The following is a 23,798-nucleotide window of genomic DNA, read 5'->3' on the forward strand; positions in this document are numbered from 1 at the left end:
ACTAATTTTAGCATCCATGAATGACTTTTGTATGCAACAGTTATTACTGTGGTATTTGCCTAATGGTGATTTTTCTATGTCCACTGTTTCTTCTACATTTAATTAGAATTCTGCTGTAAGGAAGAGCTGCCTCTTCTCCCCTGTTTATTCAGTCGTTTATTTATATCAGTATTGACCCATGGATGTCATTTTATTCTGTAGGTTATTATTCATTACTATACTTATTTATTTTGTTGCTCAGATTGTCCTAGATTTGGCCATTGGAAACTCCTTCAACTTGGCTCTTTGGTCCTTTCAACATTGTTTCTTGAGCACTTTCTTACTTATGACACCACTAGATGCTTAGGGCTTATTTGGTAATTTTCCTGCCCCCGGTCTGGAATCAGCCATTCCTCCAAGGAGCTGATTCCTTTTACTGGAGAATGGTATTTAGAAATGAAGATCTGGGTGCTAGGTATACTCATGCTATGGAATGTTATTGCTTCTAGAACCTCTTAACAGAGCTAGAAAATACATATATCTCGACATGCATATATACACATTCTATGTGTACTTCTGTATTAGTCTGTATATGTGTATTAAAAACTATGAGTACATACTGACACTTTCAATTTCAGCCCACCACAGTTTTGTTTTAGCCTCCTCTCTTTGCTTCTTTGAAATTGCTTTCTCCAACAGTGAGAAACCTGGCTCTCATTATTCACAGTGTATTTATTTATTTGCTCAATCATGGTATATACAGAAAGTAGTTTCAGAATTGCTAACCCATACCCCTGTGAAAAACAAATTTCCTGGGACTTCCCTGGTGGTCCAGTGGGTAAGACTCCATGCTCCCAGTGCAGGGGGCCTGGGTTCGACCCCTGGTCGGGGAACTAGATCCTGCACGCATGCTGCAACTAAGAGTCTGCATGCTGCAACAAAGATCCTGCATGCCGCAACTAAGACCCAGCGCAGCCTAAATAAATAAATAAATATTTTAAAAAATATTTTTTCCTAAGTAGGAAATATCTGAGTGTACTTCCTTTTGTCATTAGCCTATAGCATACATTGAAAACACTGTTTTCCAACTTAGGTTAGTTCTTTCATCCTCATTCCCTTCAGTATGGTTATGTTATTCATTTGTAATACAGTTAAGTTCATTTGTTATGTTTACCTTCCATTGGGGTTCCCCCCACACTCTGGTAGGTTTTAATTATTTGTTTTTTTTGGTGTATGAAACATTACCATGATTTTAGATGATACAAAAAGATATGCTCAGAAGTGTTATTCCCCCCCTCATCCCTACTAACCTGTTCCCATTTCCTCATTATTTCCACTCTGTTCCTTCCTACCTCCTATAGGTAACCAATCTCATTAGTTCCTGGTTTATTATTGTATTTTTTTGCAGAAGTGAGCAGATACATGTATTTTTATGTCCCCTCTTTGCGTGAAGGATAATATACTATGAATAGAATTTTTAATATATGTGAATAATCATTTATATAATTTTTTTTTCTGTTTCTAAATGTATTAAGAAAGGGCAATGACTAATTTTTTTGTCTCTCATCTTGTTAGATTGTACTTTCCTGGGAAATTTGAGAGTAAATGGTTTATTCTTACTTTTTCTCCCAAAAGCCCTTTTTGGTTTTCTGGAACAAATCAATTTTATAAAACTTTATTGTATTGTCACTTATCAAGGTTAAGGTGTCCTGCTTTCCCTCTTTGAAACCAGTTAGCTCTGTGTGGGAGGAGGACAGAAGGTTGACTCAAGAGTGGTCTGTGTCAGAAGCCAAGATCACCTTGTTCCTTTTGAAGTCTACTCAGTCTTCACTTTACTGGTTTGCCTTTTTTTGGTACCATCACCCATATACTATTAGATTCAAAACCAAGTAGAAATCCTAGAACTAAAGCCAGTTCCACAGTGAAAGAAAAACTATAGACAGTGATCATCCATTATGATATGTCATTATAGATACACAAGAGTGACCAAGTTTCTGTCATTTCTGTGTAAAGGTACAGTGAATAGCCGGGGGAGGGGGCACACAGGCTTTGGAAGTGATAGATGTGAATTTCGAATCTTGGAATCACTACTTGATATTTTTATGACTTTAGACAAGTTACTTAATCACCTTGAGCATACAGTTTTCTCATCTGTAAAATGGGAATAATAATCTTTTACCCCCACAGATTGTTGTGACAGTTAAGGGAAGAAAGGTGCCTAATACATGGTAGACACTTAGTTTCTTTTTTCTATAAATAAATAAATTTATTTCTCTAAATAAATTTATTTCTCTAAATAAATGTTTATATCATTTATTTTGCGTCCTTTAAATAGATTTAAGGAAATAAACTTCTCTTTCTCTTATATTCTACAGCCAGTCCATCAGCAAATTATTTTGTCTCTACCAGGGTTGACCTAGAACCCATGATCAGTTTGTCTTCAGTAACAGTCTTAAAAATAATTATATATCTTCTTAGTAATGTTACCTAAATCATATTTCTCCAGGATTTTTGCTGGTTTGTTTTCTGAAGAACAAAGTTGTGGACTGAATCAAAAGGCTTTTATTGAATTGTGATCTTTTGCTTCCTTTTAATAATTTCTTTGGGGAAAAGAGAATTTACATTAGTTTGACAGAATTTATTCTTTCTCAAAGAAATTGTGATTTTTACTCCGTCAGGATCCTAATGCTTGCAAATCAATTTTTAGATTCTGTTCCAGTGTGCTTTATGTCAATTAAGATGACCATCTTGTAATTTTTATTCAGTGTTGTCCTTTTTCCATTAAAAAAAAGTCACTGTGTTCTAAGGTACTCTAATTGACATTATCATGATGACTGATACTTTAGTCATCATACTTTAGCTTCATTGCCTGTAGTGGCTACATTGTTACTTTTAAGCTTTACTTTCTTAGAAAAGCCAATCTGACATAAGGCTCTGAATAGCTACCAGCTCCTCTTCCCCCAACTCCCATCTCTCACATCTTCTGAGTTAACTTCCGTGCTTGGAGTAGGCACATCAAAATGCTAGCTGTGTGTGACTCTCTTGCCTCACAGTGCTTTCAGCCACATCAATGCAAAGAATGCAGACAATCGGGAGTATTTTCAAATGTGAAAATTTCAACAGAGTGATCTGCAGGGATTCAAGTTGTTGGAGTACCCTTCCCTCTGCAAATCCCACTGAAATGAGAGATGGGGAGGGGAGGGGTGGAGAATGATTTCAAAAAAAGAGGAAGAAATCCGTATTAGTGGTGGAAAATAGGAAGACTACAAGAAGTGGATCAGAAATTATGGAGAATTTCTGGAATACGTAAAGTAGATAAAATTGGACTGATGGAAACTAGACTCAGGAAACCCAACCCACAACAGGTGTAGAGAAGACCTCTGCAGAGGTACATACTGTTAGTCTCAACAAGCTTGGGAAGAACTCCAAGCTTAGTCAGCTGGTGCAAGGGAGCCAAGGCAGGCTATGGGGTAATCATCAGGGTTGTTATAAAACGATATGGAACAGCTGGGCTAGTAAGCCTGTAGTGTAGTGGTTCTCAACTTTGGCTGAATTTAGAATTACTTGGGGAGCTTTTAAAATTCTGATGCCCAGGTCTCAGCCCAGACCAGTTAAATAAGAATAGCAAATCTCAAAGGATGGAACTCCAGGCACAAATATTTAAAAAACAAAAAACACCCCTGGTGATTCTAGTTTGCAGCCAAGGATTGAGAATTACTACTCGAGAATTACTACTCTAGAGCCTGGCTGTGACTTTTGCTCCCAAGCTAAAGCCAGTAAGGCCCAATTTCTAAAGTAAAGTAGGGATCTGCCTCAGAAGGCTCCGTGTGTTAGGACTTGGACTACAGAATGAGAACATAAGTATCTTTGAGCTTTTAAAACAGATTTGAAGGGGAAAAAAGTGAAAGCAGCTCTGCACAACAGTAAATAAGCAGAAGTGTTTCGCTCCTGAAGTAAAACTTTTTCCTACATCACCAGTGGAAAAAGGTGTCCCCAGCCTTCCTGTGCACATGATGCTCAGCATGTAGTAAATGCTCAATAAATATCTTTGGGATCTTCACCCAGAGATCTGCATGATCAGCCCACTCCTCTTGCGAAAAGGCCTACCATGGAGGTATATCCAATGGCTTAGAAAAACTGTGTCAGGTAACTAAAATCACTTGATCTTTCTGAATCCTTCCTTTTAAAGCATGACCAAACAATACAGAATCATCAGCAAATACCACGAAATGGAAGCACTGAGGTGGACTAAGAAGAAATAGAAGAGAACTTTCAAAATACTAATTAGTATCTTCAGAGATATTTAACAGGATATTAAATTCATGAGTCAGAAAAATCAGCTTCTCTGAAAAAGGAAAAGATAAGAAAGTATCTGGGGGGCTTCCCTGGTGGCGCAGTGGTTGAGAGTCCGCCTGCCGATGCAGGGGACACGGGTTTGTGCCCCGGTCTGGGAAGATCCCACGTGCCGCGGAGCGGCTAGGCCCGTGAGCCATGGCCACTGAGCCTGCACGTCCGGAGCCTGTGCTCCGCAACGGGAGAGGCCACAACAGTGAGATCGGCCCGCGTACCGCAAGAAAAAAAAGAAAAAAAGAAAGTATCTGGAAATTAAGAATATGATTATCAAAATTGGAACTCTGAGGAAGGTTTGAAAAGCAAAATGGACAGTCCCAGAATCTTGAATTAGTGATACAAAAGATAGTGAAGAATATCTCAGAACACAGAGGGGGAAAAAAAAAACACCAAAGAGATGAAAAGTGAAAGAAAAATTAGAAGACTGGGATAATCAAGGATAGATGATATGTATCTAACCAAACGTGTAATGGAAGAAGGTTTCCAAAAGAAAGAAGAATTTTTTCTGAAGAATTTACCTCACACACAGTTTTTTTTGTTTTCATTTTTTTTGGCTGCATCGGGTCTTCGTTGCTGTGCCTGGGCTTTCTCTAGTTGCGGCAAGCAGGGACTACTCTTCGTTTTGGTTCGTGGGCTTCTGATTGGGGTGGCTTCTCTTGTTGCGGAGCACGGCTCTAGACACACGGGCTTCAGTAGTTGTGGCATGCAGGCTCAGTAGTTGTGGCTGGCGGGCTGTAGAGCACAGGTTCAGTAGCTGTGGTGCACGGGCTTAGTTGCTTCGTGGCACGTGGGATCTTCCCAGACCAGTGTCCTGCACGTTGGCAGGCAGATTCCTAACCACTACACCACCAGGGAAGCCCCAAGATAGAAGAATCTTAAGGTTGAAAGGGCCAGTTGATGGTGGCACACAGGAGTAAGGAGTGCTTTTTCACCTAGATACATCCTGGTGAGATTTCCCTTTCCTTCCTCCCTCCCTTCCTTCCTATTGAAGTATAATAGACTTAAAATATCATTAGTTTCAGGTATACAACATAATGATTCAGTATTTTTATACATTAACAAAATGATCACCATGATAAGTCTAGTTACCATCTGTCACCTTACAAAGTTATTACAGTATTACTGACAATATTCCCTATGCTGTACATTACATCCCCTGACATTTATTTTCTAACAAAATTTGTACCTCTTTATCTCCCTCACCTATTTCACTCATCCCTCTACTCCTCTCTCATCCTCCTGTTTGTTTCTGTATCTAACTCTGTTTCTGTTTTATTTGTTCATTTGTTTTTTTAGATTTACATGTAAGTGAAATCATGGGGTGTTTGTCTTTGTCTGACTTATTTCACTTAGCATAAATACCCTCTAAGTCCATCTGTGTTTTTGCAAGTGGCAAGATTTCATTCTTTTTTTTATGGCTGAGTAATATTCCATTGTATATATATCTGGTGAAATTTCTTAATTCCATAACTTAAAAGAAAATTTTGAACTCTTCCAGGGAGAAATAAGCTATGTGCAAAAGAATGAGAATCAGAATGACATCAGACTTCTTATTTGTGACACTAAATATTAAAAGACAGTGCTTTGAGCATTGTCTGTAACTGAATATTTTAAAGCTAAATTTCTATCCTCAGCCAAGTTATCACTTAACTATGAGAACAAAATTAACTTTGGAGTATGCAGACTTGTGCCCTTTTTGAAAAAAATACTATAGGATATTCTAAAACGTCACAAAAAATAAAGCCAAGAAGTGAAGACTTAAGGCATAAGAAACATTAGCATAAAGTAATTTCCATAACATGACAGCTGAATTTGGATCTCTGAAATGGTAGAACTATAATGTTAAAATAATAATTGTTTAACAGTATGGAGCTACGGTAATTAACAAAATGAGGTGCAAATGGGAAATGAAGAGGGGAAGCAAATGGTCTAAGAAGGTTTTCTTATTCAAGGAGATATTATGCTGATTAGTCCACATTGATAAATATGTATATGTGTGTATGTATGTGTGTGTGTATATATATACACATATATGTGTGTGTGTGTGTATATATATACACACATACTGTTGAATGATTTGTTTAAAATTTAACGTTAGGTACCAGTAAGAATAGGATGTAGAACTTCCAAGCGACTGTGCATGGAGTGGGGAAGTAAAGGAACGAGGAAAGGTTGATCAATTTAGTAAAAGTAATAAAGGAAGAATAACAAAACATTATGTAGGGAATCAAAAATAAGATTGTAGGAATAAAATCAATCATGTCAGTGATTACAAAAAATATGAATGAGATAAAGTCACCTATTAAAGGCAGAAATTCTTATAAGGTTAACACAGTGATGACAACAAAATCTAGCTATGTGTTCTTTATAAATAAAACACCAAAACCCAAAATGGTCCAAAATTGAAAATAGAGGAAAGATTTCATGTATGACCATGTTGAAATCTGATAGAGCTATGAGGGTTTTTTGGGTTTTGTTTGTTTTTCACATGCTTTTGAAGTATTTATGAATGTCCTGGCAAATTTTGTCCAGTAAGAGAGAGCAGATTCTTGAAACCATTTTATTATATATTTTCACGAAATAATGTAGTATGGTACTTGGGTCTAAAATGGATAGTGTTTATTCTTTCATATATTTTGGATTTATATAGCTCCTTCTAAAAAGGTATCTTCAAGTCTTCGGGTAGAGTAAAATCTTAGTAGAAAATAATCTTTTTGTTATTAAGAAATTAAGCCAGTGGACCATTGATTTTGGAATAGTATTAAAAAACAAAACTCCATATCAGTAAAGAAGTTAAATAGCTCTTGGCATTTATTAAAAATAGGAGTACTAACATATTCAAAAGGGAAAATTCCTATAAATGAGTGAAAATGACTACCATTTTCCTTAATGCCCTGTTTTCAGATTAATCATTAAATAAATATTTACTTTCTGGCCCTGAACTGTGTGTTGTACACACAGTTGTACACACTGTGAGGTACAAAATAAGATATTGCCTTTGCCTACTTTGAATTTTATTCATACTTTGACAGCTCTCTCTCTGGAGCGATCAAGTGGTTTCTTATACCAAGTTCTAAAACATGTTTAATCTGGTATAATTTACCACTAATTGCAGGAAAATAATCATAGCTAACATTCATTGAGTTCATCTCTGTCTATCCACACATAACACAGTATTTTCACATAGTAGCCACCCTGACATTAAATGAATGCATGCCAGATATTGGGCTAAAAGCTTTAATTCAATACCTAATTTAATACTCTCAACAATTAGGAGTTAGCTGACATTATTTCCCCTGTTCTATAGATGAAGAAACTGAGCTTCAGATAATTGAAATGACCTTGCCCAAAGCCACAGTTGTTAAGTGACAGAATGGGACTGGAGTCCAGTCTGGTGTAAAGAGGAGAGTGGTGAGGATTTGTATTGGTATAGAATTTATTGCTGTGTGCATGCTTCCTGTTTAGACTAAGGCATATAACCATTTGCATAAATGTTATTCTGTTCAAGTAGCCAGGTTCCACACCTGCCCTCAGCATCTGTCCCCTCAGTGCCATGAGCAATCTTCCAGTGGTATTTGTTCATCACAGTACAAAATGGTACAGAGGACAGGAGGCAGTTTGGGGGAAATTTGACCACCATGACTGAGGGGAAGAGTTTCTCTTCTAATCAGTGATTAATATGCCTCTCCTGATTTTAGAAATCCATCTCTGGATTTGCCTTTTTCAGGGGGTCATTAAGATCCCACTGTCTCTTGGATGCTTTGCTCTGTTAGGCAGGAGATGCAGGCAGAGAGAAACTCCCTTGGCATGAATTAGGCAGCAGAGAAAACCCTTGCCGAGTGGGAGTAACCTGTCACAACCTGGTTTTCTCTGGCTAAATGACCAGTCTTGTCTAGTCGTAATGCCATTACAACATTCCCATTCAGATCCCCATGACCTAGTAATTGTTTTGGGAATGAGTGCAAAGCTATCAGACACCAACTACTATAATTAGAAAAGGGAAAAACAGACACTTACCAGAGCTAACGTCTTTAGGCTGGAGCGTTTACAGCACTTTTTTTGGGGGGTTATGGAGCCTCTTTCTCAGTTTTGCTTCCTAAAATACAAACTATACAGTTTTCGGGTTCTTGCATTCCAGTTTTTTTCCTTACTGCAGTGCACTCTTTCCTTTTCCCCCCTATTTTAATCGGAGTACAAATTGCTGTCAGCACATCGAGTTCATGTGCCAGCCACTTTCAGAACAGGGTGTTCTGTGCTCTTCAAAACAAAATTGCTCTAGGGCAGTAAGAGAACAATAAGTCAGAGCTCCAGTTTAAGTGATGTTTTGCAGCAGACTGGGCTCACTTGATGTGGTTACACTCGGATTGCGCAGCAAGGCTCGGTAATTTGGTTTGGTTTGACTTCGTGGGGTTTGGAGGACCTCCCCCCTTTAAGTTACGTAGACTTTAAGTCAAGAGAAAATGTTGTCCCTTTTTAACTTGTGTATTTCTTTCTCTTCCCAAAAAAACCCTAAGTAGAAGCATCCTGTATGTACTTTTATTCTCTTTGGGCACGTCATAGATCATTTACTTCCCGTAAATCATGCTGGTTGGAATTAGCAACAGACCTCCTGAGCCCTAGAGGCCAAGCTCCCAGTGAGTCATGATGGTTATTATTAAATATTTATTAAATGAGTTTTTGCACTAAGCGATACAAGGTCAAAAGCAACCACAGGTCTTCCACAGCCAGAGCTGCCATGGTTTTCTTTGGTAACAATTATTGAGACAATTAAAAAAAAAAATTGGATCTATAGGAGTCAGGTATGTCTGCATCTGTCACCATGATGGAGGTCCCTGCTGCGGCAATCGGCTCCAAGGTGGGGAGGAGTTCTTGTCAGCTGTCATAGAACTTGTCACACCAGTGTTCCAATTTTAGAAACCAGTTAATCTAGCGAGAGTGTTTGCTACTTGTAGATGTAAAGAATCAATGGACTATACTCCCTGAGGCTGTGATACCTCCTCTTGCTCTGACATTCCAGATAATGTCAGTATTAAAAGGTTTTATATATACACGTAAAGACTGCTGCGTGTGTGCACGCACGCATGCGTATCAGTTTATCAATTTAAGATTCTATGGTACTGTAGGTAGTGCTTATTCAGGTTCAACTTCAAAGAGATTTAATAGAAAAAAAAGATTGGTCCCTATATAAGGTAGTAAGTATTTATAAGAGTTATTGCAAATGTTTCCCTATTAGGTGGCCAAAAACATTGGTTCTACCATATATTGTTTCTCTTAGAGAGACCGGCTGCAGTGAACATTTTTTTTTTGCTTTCTTAATTATGCCTTCATTATACTTTGACTTGAACTTTTTTTTTTTGCTTGCTTGCTTGACTTACCTTTCCCAACATGTTTATTAGTAGCCAGTCTTTTCTTTCCCTAATATGAAGGGTTATCACATGTAAAGAGAACTTCTGAAATTATTTATATAATTTTAATATCAAGTATATGCATCAAGCTGAAAAACCAGCCTAGGAAACTGACACACAGGCAGGAATCCTTCACAGAGTCTCTGGATTTCCTGTTTTGAAAACACATTCAAACTTGATCAACCAAAAACCACAACGAATGTACTGATAGTTTCCTCCCCCACTAAATGTACTCTCCATCAGGGAGGAAACACTTCTAACAATACACCTCACTCAAAAAGATCTGTCAACTAAGTTGTGAGCTACTAGGATAATAAATCTCAATGCTTGAGATATTCTATAATATGTGGGCCGAAACTCACTTTGCTTAGCAAATCTTTTCTCATGAAAAGTATCATCACATTAGTCTAAATTAAATTTCTTGGGCAGATTTAAAGATATTTAAGAACACAACTTTTCAAACTCTCAAATTCTTTAGAGACACCAGCTTTTACTCCAGTAAAAAATATCTTAAGCCTAGGATTCCTTGCAGAACCTCTCTAGTGTGTATGTATTTGAAAATAATAAAGTTGAATTTATTTTGAAACTATTTCCAATTCAAAAGAACTTTCACTGTGCTGCAAGCTAAGCTGTATTTTATCTAGAACATTCCAAAAGTGAGTTAATAGAAAGTCATGTGCATTTATGAGTATGGGACATAGAACAAAATTTCTGTATGCCAGCTCCACCCTGAGAGCCAGTCTAGCTCTTGCCCCTGTTTAGAAGGTCTGACTCGAGAGTCAGGCCTTCTCTAGTTTGGCCCAAGCGTCTTCGACTCCACCCTATGTCTGCAACGGGAACAAATCGGGATGGTATTAATCCTAGTGACTTAGAAAACGGTAGAGAACTTCAAAGCATAAATGTCCATGTGACATTTCTGCCCCTAGTGTCTATGCCACTGCTGTTTACTCTTCAGGGTTTCTCTCATTTCCTAGGCCTGGGCTAAAGGTAACCTGATGAAATGATTAACTACAGGAATTAGCTTTGAAGCTGGTTTCTGGTCTACATTGAGAGTTATATTACTGGGCCATAGAATCGTAGAATTTTAGAGCTTCAAAGGACCTTTGAGATCAAGTAGTTCAAAAGTAGAGTAAGTTGGAATTGAATTTGGAAAACAATTGTCTCCTGGAACGAATGTAACAGAACAAGTGATTTTTATCTCTAAAGCAAGTTATTGATCTAAAATAGATCAACCAGTCTCAGAAAAGAAGCATTTTAGGAATTCCTTACATTTGAATCAAGGCCATTATATTACAGAAGTAGGAATAAAAAATTTTCTTATGAAAGACAAATTATTACATTGCTTGTCGACTGTTGTGCTGTCATACAAGCCATCCATTTTTCTGACTGAATGAAAGACCTAAGTGGAAAGGAATGAATATCCGTAATATTAAACATAGTTGGAAAGTTTCAAAGAATTTATCCCAGAAGAAAAAGTCTAACTAACCAAGAGAAAAATATATATCTGTATGTGTTTTCCTATTTTATATGAACATAAAAGCCCCTTATCTAATGTGAAATTACCCTGGGAATGAGCTGAGTTTGAGTGCAATGAGGAAGTAGACCCTGAGAAATTGACCTCTTCACTTAACATTTCAGAGGAGGGGGTTGAGTAATTTGATTTGTCGAGTTATAGGAGACTATTGATTCCTTCACATTTTACATTTTTTACTGCACTAAGGGATTACAGATATGTTAGTTATTGATGATGTTGCCTTTGGCCTTTTCATTTTTATTCAGACATATTTGTGAATGAGATTAAAACTCTTAAAGAAAAAAAAAAGAGCTTCTATATTCAGTTAACCCTTTAATATCACTGGGGAAATAGCCATTCGGTTGTTTTTCAACCCAAGCATCCGAAGCCAAGATGCAGTTATAAATGTTTAAGCCTTTGTATACTTGATATTAAGTTTGTGGCATTTTGATAATTACCTATTAAATAATCTAGTATTTCTTGTTTTGTGTTATAGGTGAGGAAACCTCTGTCATATAGTAGGTTTAAGTTAAACCTGTGTTTCCACTTTATTATCCTCTAAGCTATCTTACTGATGTAGTTATCAGTAATTATGTTTAAACTTAAAACAGAAAGAAATATGATTGCTCTTAAATTTCCAGACTGGGCAGACTAAGCTTCAACAAGACATACCACGTATGTCTCTAGATGAAATGAGGAAGGGGAACTACTCATTTATCAGGTCCCTGAATTAGTCACGAAGAGCAGCTCTGTTGACTGTCCTTCTCCTCTCCCTCAGTCCACCTGGAAGGCCGCTGTGGTGGAAGGATGTTTGATTGCAGAGATGTGGGGTTCATAGTTGGCGAAGGAGAAGACCACGACATTCCAATCGGAATTGACAAAGCCCTGGAGAAAATGCAGCGTGAGGAACAATGTATTTTGTATCTTGGACCACGGTAAGCAGCATACCAGTTCAGTACACAGTGAAGTTATCTAAAGAACAGGGATACACTTGCTTTTTCAATCAACCTTTTGCTATTTTCAGTGAAGTTAAGGCCAACAGTGGAAACAATTAATTAAATCAGGCTACAGTTAGTCACAGAGTGAGTTAATGGGCCTTATAATATTACAGACATTTGTAAGCCTATTCACTTGATTCATGTGTGTTCAGGGTAGGACTGACAGGCAAGTTTTGCTTTTCTGTTTGTTTTGCCTGCCATATTGCCAAGACAGGAAGCTGTTGGCTCTTCTCACGTGATTCTCCTGCCCCTTCTCTCCTTTTCTCTAAATTAGGCAGGAGGCAGTAAAACGTGGGGGTTAGAAGTTGAAGAAGCATTTGGATGATTTATTACCACTTGAATTTGTGCCACCTGTTCTTATACAGACTCCCTGAAAAAAGAGTGTTCTTCCTGGATCTAAAGGCAGTGGAGATGACTCATTTTTGCCTAAATTTTTCCCATCATAAGGATATCCATTAGCACTACCAAGCTTAGAACTATCAGACACTAACTGTCTCTCTGGTGAAAACATGTTTGGTATTATTTTTAGATCTAAAATTATACCATGAATCCAACCCTTCTATCTTGAGAAATGGACCCTTGAGAGAAACCAGGGTGTTTTGATTCTGTTTGTGTGAAAGTGCATCTGCTTATCTCATGTCTCATCCCTCTCTGGATCCTTGGATTTCAGTCAGTAGGATTTTGAGTTATTGAGAATCTTGATGACCTGCACTTACCAATAGGTAATATTGTGCCTTTTGTACAGTTGGTTGCCTTTGTGTAGCCTCGGTCATAATCCAGTGGCATATTTACCTTTGCCCTAACACTTGAGCCATAATCGTATTTCTTAAGTGATGTTTTAGTCATGCCACTACCCACTTGAAAATCCTTGCAAAATGCTCTACACCTCGAACCCTTTAGAGCTTTCACTGAGGCACCTTTTATTTAATACCTTCTTTTTCTCGGTCTTATTCCTTTTTCAACTAGTATATTCCCACCTTAGTGTGTTTTATTTACATTTACTATGTATTTGTAGTTCACTTAGGTGAATCTGTTTCTATAAGGAACTTTTTAATTCAGGTGGTACATAGAGAGGCTATCTCTTCCATATCCAAGTAATATCTAACTATTTTTAATCCAGCATTCCAAAGTTACAGTAGTTCTAAACTCATATAAACAGAGTGGTATTTATGTCCATGTGTTTTCAGATCTAAGTTCCTTGAAGATGAGTTCTCTATACATTGTGAGCATATAATATGAATTGGTTCATTACATTTTAACCTAGCTGACAAGCCAGTTGTGGGAACAGATGTCTCAAGTTTAATGGCAAAGGGAAACAGGAATTATCCTTATATTTATTAATGCAAATAGTTCCTTGCAAGTTTAAATTGTTGTATGATTAGTGATTAAAAAAAAAAAAACATGCAGCTTACCAGCTGTGTACTCGACTCTCCTAAGCCTTAGTTTCCCTTTATGTAAAATGGGGATAATGGTATCTACCATACAAAGTTGTGGAGGCCTGAATGAGATAATGCATGTAAAGAGTGTAGCAAAGTGCCTGACACAGCCAAACCCTTAGTATGTTAGCTATTATTGCTGTTGTGATGATTATCTCTCTCTTCCATTTTACTCTCAGACCATAAGGAAAGGGAAACCCCGTTTTAACATATGGTAGATTTTTCAGGCATAAAAGTTGTCAACAAGTTTTCATAAATTACTAGATATAAAAGTTTTTTCATATGTTTTATGGAAATAATTTAGCATAGTTAGAAAGGAACATGTTCTTTTCTCTTCAAGATGTTGCTTAGTATGTTGAGGAGTCATTTAAAGTGCAGAGTCTACACCAGGAGACTGTCCACGCGGGTGCTGCGTAAGATTATCTGTGTATCTAGAGAATCCCTGCCCACCGGGCATGCAGTGAGCGTGTGCAGTGAATTTGCTTGTCTTACCAGAGTCCCACTTATAGATACATTGCATCTGAGTGTGGCTATAAATATGGCTGTTGCAAATATGTGTTCTGTGTTACTCTTAGTGTCATCTGTATTTCATGCTCCAAAAACCCCAGGGCATATACCTTCCCTTTCATTCTGATAGACTCCTTGGCAGGATGTTTTCATCGTAAGGAATTCATAAAACACTTTCAGAGAAGCCATTTTCTCTCTTCTCATCAGGACAGTGTCTTTAATATTGTTTTAAATACGGTGACTGATTAAGCTCTTTTGTTTCAGGTAAAGTGTGGCTAGTTTTAGCTTTTTTCTTTTTTCTTCCTTATCTTCTGTCCTGCACCAACCCCAAACAAAAACATAGGCTACCGAGAGCTGGAGTATCTCAGTTATGCGGCAGTGTGGGTCAAAAACTAACAACTTTCTGGGACACACAGAGTCTGAATTTAAATCCTGGCTCTACCACTGCCTCTTTGTGTGATTCTCAGGAAGCACTTCTCTCTGAGCCTCAGTTTCTTCATCTGTAAAAAGGAAGCAGTTGGTAAGAGCAGTTGCATACAAGGTGCAAGTGCTTCTTGTATGCACATAAAGGCTTAATGGTCATTAGCAGTCATTATTTGTATCTCTGCTCTCTGCAGGCACCTGTCAGTTTAAGAACATTGATACTGGATTCCTTCTGTTACTGTAATCCAGCTTGTCTTTTGGTTAAGCCTAGAATTCCTCTTGTGGTGTTCTGTCTTTCAGTCAGATGAATTTGTGTGCCCTGGGTCCTTCCTCGCCCAGCCTAATCCAGCATAAATCAGACAACTTTCTGTAAAATAGGAAGTCAGGTTAAATGCTCCCAAAACAGTTCGGCATGAGCTTACGCCCCCCCAGGATTATGTTTTCCACATGTGTCTTCACAGAGTTTCTTCATTTGAACCCAGGAAAGACTGTAGAAATCATATCCTTCCTTAGTCTTCTTTAATCCCGTTGATGATAACCAGAACAATTTGGTGCCTGCCCTCGACCCAAACCCTCACCCTCCTTGCCCCCCAGCCACGGAGCTCCTATTTTTAAGCGTTGTAAGGCAGCTGTTCGCATCCTCGGCACTATTGACATTTGGGGCCGGATATTTCTTGGCTGGGGGAGCTGTCCTGTGCATTGTAAGATGTTTGGTAGTGTCCCTGACCTCTACCTACTAGAAGTCAGAAGCCTCCTAGTTGTGACAAACCCCAAATCTCTAGACATTGCTAGATGTCCCTGATAGGGATGGGGGATTAACCCCTTTTGAGAGCCACTGGTCTAAGGCAAGAGCATCTGTTGGGTTTGTACCTGCTCAGCACAGGGCTCCAAATAGAACATGCTGTCAGTAAACACATGCTCAGTGAGGACTCACCTGCCTACCTGATTCCCATCAGTTAAGGAATGTTCTTTTATTTACCAGATGGCAGAAACAAAATAGGAGATATATCGGTCTGAGAGCTCAAAGTAGAAAACTAGTCACAACTTCCTACAGTTGGCCACTGGTAATTATGTCCTCTTTTATTTCTTTGCTGAAGATACCTTTTGCCCTGATATTAAAACTACCACACCCCATTCCTACCAGCTCTCACTCCATCTCTATGCCTCTCTCTGCCTCCAGCTTCCATTTTCTTGTGTAACAGGGGAGGTAAATGAGTAAGCATTTTTCTTCCTGAAAAATTCAGGCAGGGAGTAAAGAAGAGGTACAAATAGCAAGAGGTGAGTGTTCCCACTCTAGTCCTTTTGCCCCAGAGAAAACTGAAGGTATTAATACATCAACTTGGTTTTGGCCTGGTTTCAAACCATAGCCTGAGAGTTTGAGTTTACTAAGATTTTTGCAGTGCCATTCCATATACTAAAGAGTAGTTTGCTTGAAACAGATGGAGCAGAGTATATTCCAGTGAACGTTTTCCTAATACGCTGGGCATTGTTCTACATGCGGGGAAACCACTGAACCAGACAGACAAAGCTCCATCAGAATTTCCATTCTAGTAGATGTGTGCTCCTTCAAATGCCTTGGATGTGTTAAAATTTTAAATGATCCCCAAAAACAAATTTATATATCCCCGTAATTTTATTCAGTAAGTTTTGGCTAAAAAGTGTAGTGTTTTACAGTGTTATAGCCAGAGAGCTATGAGAATACAGTACAGAGTATTTCTCTTGATGAGGTATTAGACTTTGCTGGGGCTGTTCTTTTTGATTATACATTTGTTTTCTAGTATGCTTTCTGCAAGTCTTGAAGAAATACTATGAGGACGTATATCCTTCCTGATGTGTGCACCTTCCCCCCACTTATCTGAATGGAAGTGGTACTTTTGGAAGGGGACAGCACTTTAAAGTTAAAAGCTTATTAAAACATACCTCTCCCAAATCAGCACTGTAATGATTATAGTGCCTGTCTTCTCTGGGTCCTGATAGAGCTTCAGGGAAAGCCCTTACAGTCAAATAATGGCTGTTTTATAGAAAGAACTAGATATAAAATCAAGCAGAAAAAGAGACAGTGGCATTTAAAATCACACTAAGCAAGCTGTCCCAAGGAGTACAGGTGTTGCATTACATATGAATATGAAGAAGAAAACTAAATGCAGCCTGGTTTCTTAAAAAAACCACAGCAGTGATACTTGGCACTATATCTTCTGATCAACATCTGGTTTGTCTTCAGGGCCTTTGATGTGCGTAGTTTGCAAATGATAGCTCTATGCTGATGTGATGCCTCAAAATACTGAAGGGGGTGCCTGGAAATACACCAATTCTTTAAAGTTTTATTTTTTTACTCTCCATTTCAGATATGGTTTTGGAGAGGCAGGGAAGCCTGAATTTGGCATTGAACCTAATGCTGAGCTTATATATGAAGTTACACTTAAGAGCTTCGAAAAGGTGAGAAAATACCAACTTCTTTGAAATCATGACAGATTTCTTCTCCATCCACTTCTTGTAAATTAGTGTCTTATATTACGAGGTGGTATAGATAGATGGTATTTGTTTGTATATTGTGCTTTTCATGACCAAGTTTGTCTGCTGTCTCTGACGCTGCTACTAGAGCACAGGACAACTGATACAGCACAGCTGATACACAACCAAGGAGCTCAGTGTTCTTATTTTGTTCCTATGTGTCAGCCTTTTTTTTTTTTATTAACTTTTTTGGGTAGAAGCCAAGACTTGTTCCCTTATTTGTTCCTAGACTTGTTCTTTTTGTACTTTTTTTCCTGGGTTGAAGACAAAAAGGTTCATGTTCTTGCCAAGCATCTCCTTGAGGGAGTGGGGTGCAGTTTTCCAGGGCTGGACGGATCATACCCTTCACAGGACTCGTGAAGAGGCCTTCACTGTGGCTCCAAGTTATTACCCAAAATGCAAGGGCTTCATGGGCCACCAGGCTCGGTGGCAAGGAACACAAGGAACAAACCTGCTAACCCTAGACTTTTTCTTTTTGTACCTGTCCAAGTAGAAAAAAAGAGAGCGTTTGCCTCAGGTTCCAGAAATGGCACGCCTCCTTGAGTGTATTTCCATCTCAAACCCGCCTCTGGAGGCTCCCAGCAGCAGCTTCCTTGGACAAACGCAGAGCATGTGCCTGAGCTAGGTACGCTGTCCCATCCAGCTACGTCCTCTGCACCACCAGAGCCCAGCCCTTCCCCGAGAGCCTCAGGAACTGCATCTTGTAGACCTTTTTCATCCCCACAGTGCTACCTCCATGTTCCATACTTCAAGCTTTGGACTGGAAACGTGACTGTTTTTATGTTATTAGACTCAGAAAGGAAATCATTGTCCTGTAGGCCTCTAACTTTGGGATCCTCCCCAAACAGTGATGTTCCTCATCATAACACATTCCCCAAAACAAACGTATGCTCTTGTCACAACCATTGCTTGTTGTCAGGTAACGTCTTCTGAAGTCCTGCTAGCTCAGTACTGATCCTCCAAAGCTGTCTTCATAGCACAAAGAGGTTTTTATTTTTAAAGAGGGAGAAAATAATTTTTAGCAATAAAGTAACCCCCACCCCTTCCCATCACAGCCCAGTGGACCTGGTACACTCAGGAGCCTCCTCACTGTAGTACGCCACAGCGAGCCTGTGCTCAGTCACGGCTGCAAGGGCATAGGCCAGGCTGCACTGCTAGGTGTATTTGAAACCACGTGATCAATCCAAGAAGAAGATACAAGAATTGCAAATATATATGCATCCAGCATAGGAGCACCTCAATATATAAGGCAGATGTTAACAGACATAAAAGGAGAAATTGACAGTAACACAATAATAGTGGGGGATTTTAACACCCCACTTAGATCAATGGACTGATCGTCCAGACAGAAAATCAGTAAGGCAACACATGCCTTAAATGACACTGTAGACCAGATGGACTTAATTGATACTTATAGAGCAATCCATCCAAAAGCAGCAGAATACACATTCTTTTCAAAAGTGCACATGGAACATTCTCCAGGATAGATCACAGGCTGGGTCACAAAGCAAGCCTCAGTAAATTTAAGGAAATTGAAATCATATCGAGCATCTTTTCTGACCACAGTGCTATGAGATTATATTTGAAACCATGTGACAGTGTGTGGCAGTGATGGAGGCAACATGAATTCATTTTCTGTTTTGTAATACCAAGAATAGATTTATAATCAATAAAGACTGAACCTAATATAAAAAATGCAGAGTGCTTGTTATTAGATTTTTAAATAATAAAGTTAAATTATTAAGAATCAACATAGGGTTGCCAGGAAGACTAGTAACTCTCATTATTCACTTTAAAAAGGAGGGGATATATATACCACTGTCTTTTGAATAGAGAATTTCATATTTACCCACTTAAGCTTCATAATTCTTATGCAGTAAATAGCACTGACACAGCCATTGTCATCTTCCCTAAAGGACTGCAGATTGTTCTGTTGACTCTTTATGATCCAGCTGTTCATAATGAAAGTGCAGTTGTCCCTGGATTCGTATCTATAATGGGGGAGGAGTAATGATACACACAGTATAAATTAGCAGGTGATCATGAAAGCATTTGTTTACATCTTGGCATCACCTCGATCCTCCCACTTATGTTTTCCTTGAAATTCCCCAAGTACGCATCTGCAAGTTGCTACAGTTTGGAGGCTTTAGTATGTCTGGTTGTTTCAGAGTAGAGAGACAACTACATGACCTGGAATTTTTAAAGTGTGTATGAATATACAACTGTGACTTGACTACAATAGTGTTACCATTTTAGAGTTGAAAAACTGAGGCTTGAGAGAAACTTGCCTAAATTATAATAGCAGTTTAGCGGCAGAGTTTGCAGGAGGGAGATAGGGGCCCCAGCTTCCATCGTGTGGCCTCACCTCGTAATTCTAAACGCACATTCTTTAACGATGCTCAACAGTTCATCTTCCTTACGGTATTATTGCCTGCACCTCCCTCTTGAGCAGCATGGATCAAGCTACAGCTTTGTCCTCATGGAAAGTGAGTTCTAGCCTAGCAGTGCATTGGCAAGGGCACACAGTTTTAAAAGCCAGTGTGTTTCGGGGTGTGGGTATCCTCTAGGAGTAGCTATTGTTTCTTCTTATGGACATCAGCTGATGCTTTTTCCTTCTCTGTTCATCTAACCATTGTCACACATTTACACAACAGGCCAAAGAATCCTGGGAGATGGATACCAAAGAAAAATTGGAGCAGGCTGCCATTGTCAAAGAGAAGGGAACTGTGTACTTCAAGGTATGTGGGTCTTTGTACAATCCTTCCCATCTCAAAGAATTTATTCAAGTATCAATTAATTGTGCTGATATTCCCTATTCTGAATTCTATACCCTTCTGGATAAGAATAAGCCTGAATTTTTACAAGTCTGTCATTTTCAGTATAAGAAATGGTGAGACAGAATGAATTATGTGACAAAAAGAATACAAAAGCCTCTTGTACACATTCTACTCTAGATTGTAAGCCTCCGCAAAGTCAGACCAGGTCCGGCTTGCCCACCCACTGTGTATCACTCAAGACCTAAAGTATCTTGCTTGGTACATAGTGGTCACTCAACAAGTATTTGTGGGACGAAACAAAGAATGAATAGAATAATTGTTAGCAAGTAGTAGAATTCAAAGGGCTAAGTTTCATATCATTTTCCTTTCCACTGTCTTGGGGAAGTCACTTAGGTACATGATAAAAGGAAAGATTATGCACAGATTTCAAAAGGAACTGGCAGGAGGAGAGTATAAATTTCTTCTAATGGCCAAGATGATCCCTGCCACACTTGCTTTTGTGAGAAAAAAGCAGAAATTCCTGAATGATATTTGTCATTTATTGATTCTTGAAAACACTTTCTTATAATCTAGGAATGTGTTGTTTCCTCACTTAGATTTTAAACCCGATACAGTAAAAAAAGAAACAGCGCTTTGTTCAGTTCTAATCAGAATGTACTATCCATTGCTTCCCCATTGCCAGATATTATACCTTCTCCACATCAAGCAGAAAGGGCTTAGCGCAGAAGAGAATGAGAGAAAGAATGGGAGTTTTGTCAAGGTTTCTTTTTTTTCCTTGCTGCTGTGATCCAGGAGCAAAAAAAAAAAAAAAAAAATTAGATGATGTTTTCAACAGTCTATCAAGCAATGATACATCAGTGTACTTCAACAAGTCTTCATGGAGAACCTGCTGTAAGACATGTCCTTGCGTTGACAGCCTTGTCTGGAGGGAGGGGAGGCAACATTAACCCACATGAAACAACTAGAGAATTATGTAAGACTGTATAACCAACATAGACTCACGCAGCCAGAGGGCAACAGGTATGGTTATTATTTTCTAAACTTTGAGAGGAGCCCCATTATTGAGTCATGAAATCAGTTTAGTGGAAGTGTATTGCCTTATGTAGTAAGGATACACTTTGTTTCACAAAACTTTGTTCAGTTGTGTGTGAGTGGGTACTAGGTCATAATTTAAAACATTTCTTACTGTGGGTGTAGATAATATATAATTATTTCTATTTATTTATAACTATTACATTAAAATAATGTATGGATCACCAGAAAGCATTACGATATGGCAGAATGACCTCTGAATTGGGAAAACTGGGCTTTATGGCTCCAAATGATTTAAAGTCATTTAAGGTCCAAAGAGATTAATTTTTCATGTGAAAAGTGAGGGAGTTAAATTAGAAGACTCCTAAGTTTCCTTCCAGCCCTAAAATTCGGTGCGTTTCTGAACTCTCAAGAACAACTTTGATTTTTTTAAATTCTAATTGAGGTATTGGATACCTCTGTAACTATGAATAGGTAGATTCCAGATGAGTTATTTGTAGACCCAAATACCTAATACACTAGAACAAAAAGAAAATTTTCTGTAAAATTACTTAAGACCAAAGGTCCTGAACTATGTTTTCCTATCTACTTGGAGTCCATAAAAGTCTAAGTGTATTTTTTATATTTCCCAAAACCTCTGAAAAGAATATTAACATTTGGTAGAGGGGTTGCAACTTTTGGCATTTGACTAGAATTAACTCGATGTAATAAAACAGCTTGGCTATTCAGAAGCTCTGATTGGTTGCTGATGACTTAAATAATGTTGTAAAGCCACGTGTCATATAGCTGTGTCCTGAATATATAGAGAGGTGGCCAGAATTTACGATCAGCAACAGAAAGCAGTGTTAAATTGTCTGTACAGTTACTAAACTTTGTTGCTTCTTAGCATCATAACTGCAACAGTGATTTGTGTATTTCATAATACTATGAACCCTCTTAAAATTACTGATCTTTGGATAAAATCTGGATCAGCAGTCACACATATGGAACATATTATTTTTAACATGCAATTTGATAGACAAAATCTTTCAAAACATTAGTTTATTGGGGGAAAATTAATGAAAGGTTCAAAACCACTGACCTAAGACCTTTCCCCCAGAATGTCTCTGAACATTTTGTACTACTCAGAACTTCCCTGGAGGCACCTTCATAATTATAGGTAAAAGATCCCAGCAGTGATCCTAGTTTTACCTGTAAGACTTCAGAAATGGTTGGTAGGTGGGTTCCTGCACACATTCCCTTTTCAAATGTCAGGGCAGGTATCAATCTGCCGTGCTGCCTTCCCGGCCCATAGAGTTTCCAGGGTGTTTGACTTGGCGCCTTGTGCACAGCGCAGAGCCCGGGTGTGTGGGCCAGAGCAGAGGTGGGGTACATTGCATGCCACCCGCACATTGGAGCTCCATTTTCATTGACCTCTCAGTTTGGTTTACACGTAAGTGGGTAAGTCTCTCCCTGTAGTAGGGTAGAATTGTAATAAGCCTTTAAATGGGAGTGATTTTGGCGTTTAGAGTGTAAACTCCTATCAACCTCTGCGCTAAAGAGAAGAAAGGTAGGAGAGGACTCTCTTCATTTGGCTCTGAAAATAATTATTAAGCACGTTTAACAATGTGATGTTACGCCAGGCATTGTGCAAGGCAGTTAAACAGACATGATTTTTGCCCTCATAGCTGACAGCATTCTGCGGGACAAGAGCATTAACTATCACACGTGTTTCTCTTTTCTGACTTGGAGGCAGAGTGGTAAGGCTGAGGACACTTTCTAACCAAGAGGTTCTTGCGCCCCCTTGTGCTCCTTGGGGAAAAAAGCATTTCTAAAGCAAGCTAGTTAAGGATCGTCCTTCAACCATGGAACCCTTTGCAGACAAACCAGGCTTTGCTATGTTTTGACCACCATTACTGAACCAGGAAACCAGTGCTATGATTTAGAAAAAAGTCGTCTATGACTCTAGGATTTTAAAAGGTTAAAAAAGGTTAAAAGGTTAAAAAAGGTTAAAAAAACTAAAAACCTGCCCCTCTTTCTTGTTCCTTCACTCTTTTAGAGCAGGATTTCTCAACCTCAGCACAGTCGACGTTTGGGGCTGTATAAATTCTGTTTGGCAGGAGGCTGTTCTGTGCATTCAGCAGCATCCCTGGCCCCTACCCACTAGATGCCGGTGGTACACACATATTCTCCAGCTGTGACAACAAAAAACGTCTCTAAACTTTGCCAGATGTCCCCTGGGGGCAGAATCACCCTAGTTGAGAACTCCTGTTTTAGTACATCAGAAGCAGAAATAACACAGAGGTCTTTGTTCATTAGAAGTTGAGATATAAGTAGAATTATATATACTATATAAGAAAAGGCTATCAAAAAATTAGAGTGCTCTATAAAGGTAAGGAACATTTATGTATTATGAAGTCTAATACTTTGGGGTTTTTTTTTTTAGAAACCATAGCCTCTACCATTCTGATAGTCAGAACCTACTGAAGTGATAGAGTCTGGATCTTTGTCCTCCCTGACTCTTCTTTTCTTTCTCTATGACAATATATTAGTCAGAAAGGTAATTGGAACACTAAAGATGGAGGAGGAGAGAGAGGAAGAAGAAACTAAGCGTAACAGGGAAAATGCCTTACCTAATCTAAATGAAGTGACACCTTTTATTTTCACCTACGCCTCCATTTTGCTCCCAGTGATTGAAAAACTTTTGATTCCATAGTTATATTCCTTTGACCTTAATGTTTACTTAGCACACCTTCATTAAAGGCCTCCTTATGTTAAACCCTGGATATTCCAAAAGGGATAGGACATGCTTCCTGTCCCAAAGAGCTCACAGTCCAGCAAGAGAAAAGACAATGACAGAAAATGCCCAACCCTGAAACTGGTGAGGA

General features: G+C 38.7%; 1 protein-coding gene across 11 annotated transcripts in view; it reads left to right on the forward strand.

Moving 5' to 3' along the window:
- Positions 1-23,798, forward strand: part of FKBP5 (FKBP prolyl isomerase 5) — a 98,798-nt gene that overhangs the window by 67,129 nt on the left and 7,871 nt on the right. For all 11 annotated transcript variants that reach the window (XM_067753213.1, XM_067753210.1, XM_067753209.1 and 8 more), the window contains 3 exons: positions 12,026-12,182; positions 16,957-17,047; positions 19,777-19,860. In XM_067753213.1, the coding sequence (XP_067609314.1) occupies positions 12,026-12,182; positions 16,957-17,047; positions 19,777-19,860 (332 nt within the window). The remainder of the gene's footprint in view (positions 1-12,025; positions 12,183-16,956; positions 17,048-19,776; positions 19,861-23,798) is intronic.

Source organism: Pseudorca crassidens, chromosome 10, assembly GCF_039906515.1.
Source record: "Pseudorca crassidens isolate mPseCra1 chromosome 10, mPseCra1.hap1, whole genome shotgun sequence".
NCBI classification, from domain to species: domain Eukaryota; kingdom Metazoa; phylum Chordata; class Mammalia; order Artiodactyla; family Delphinidae; genus Pseudorca; species Pseudorca crassidens.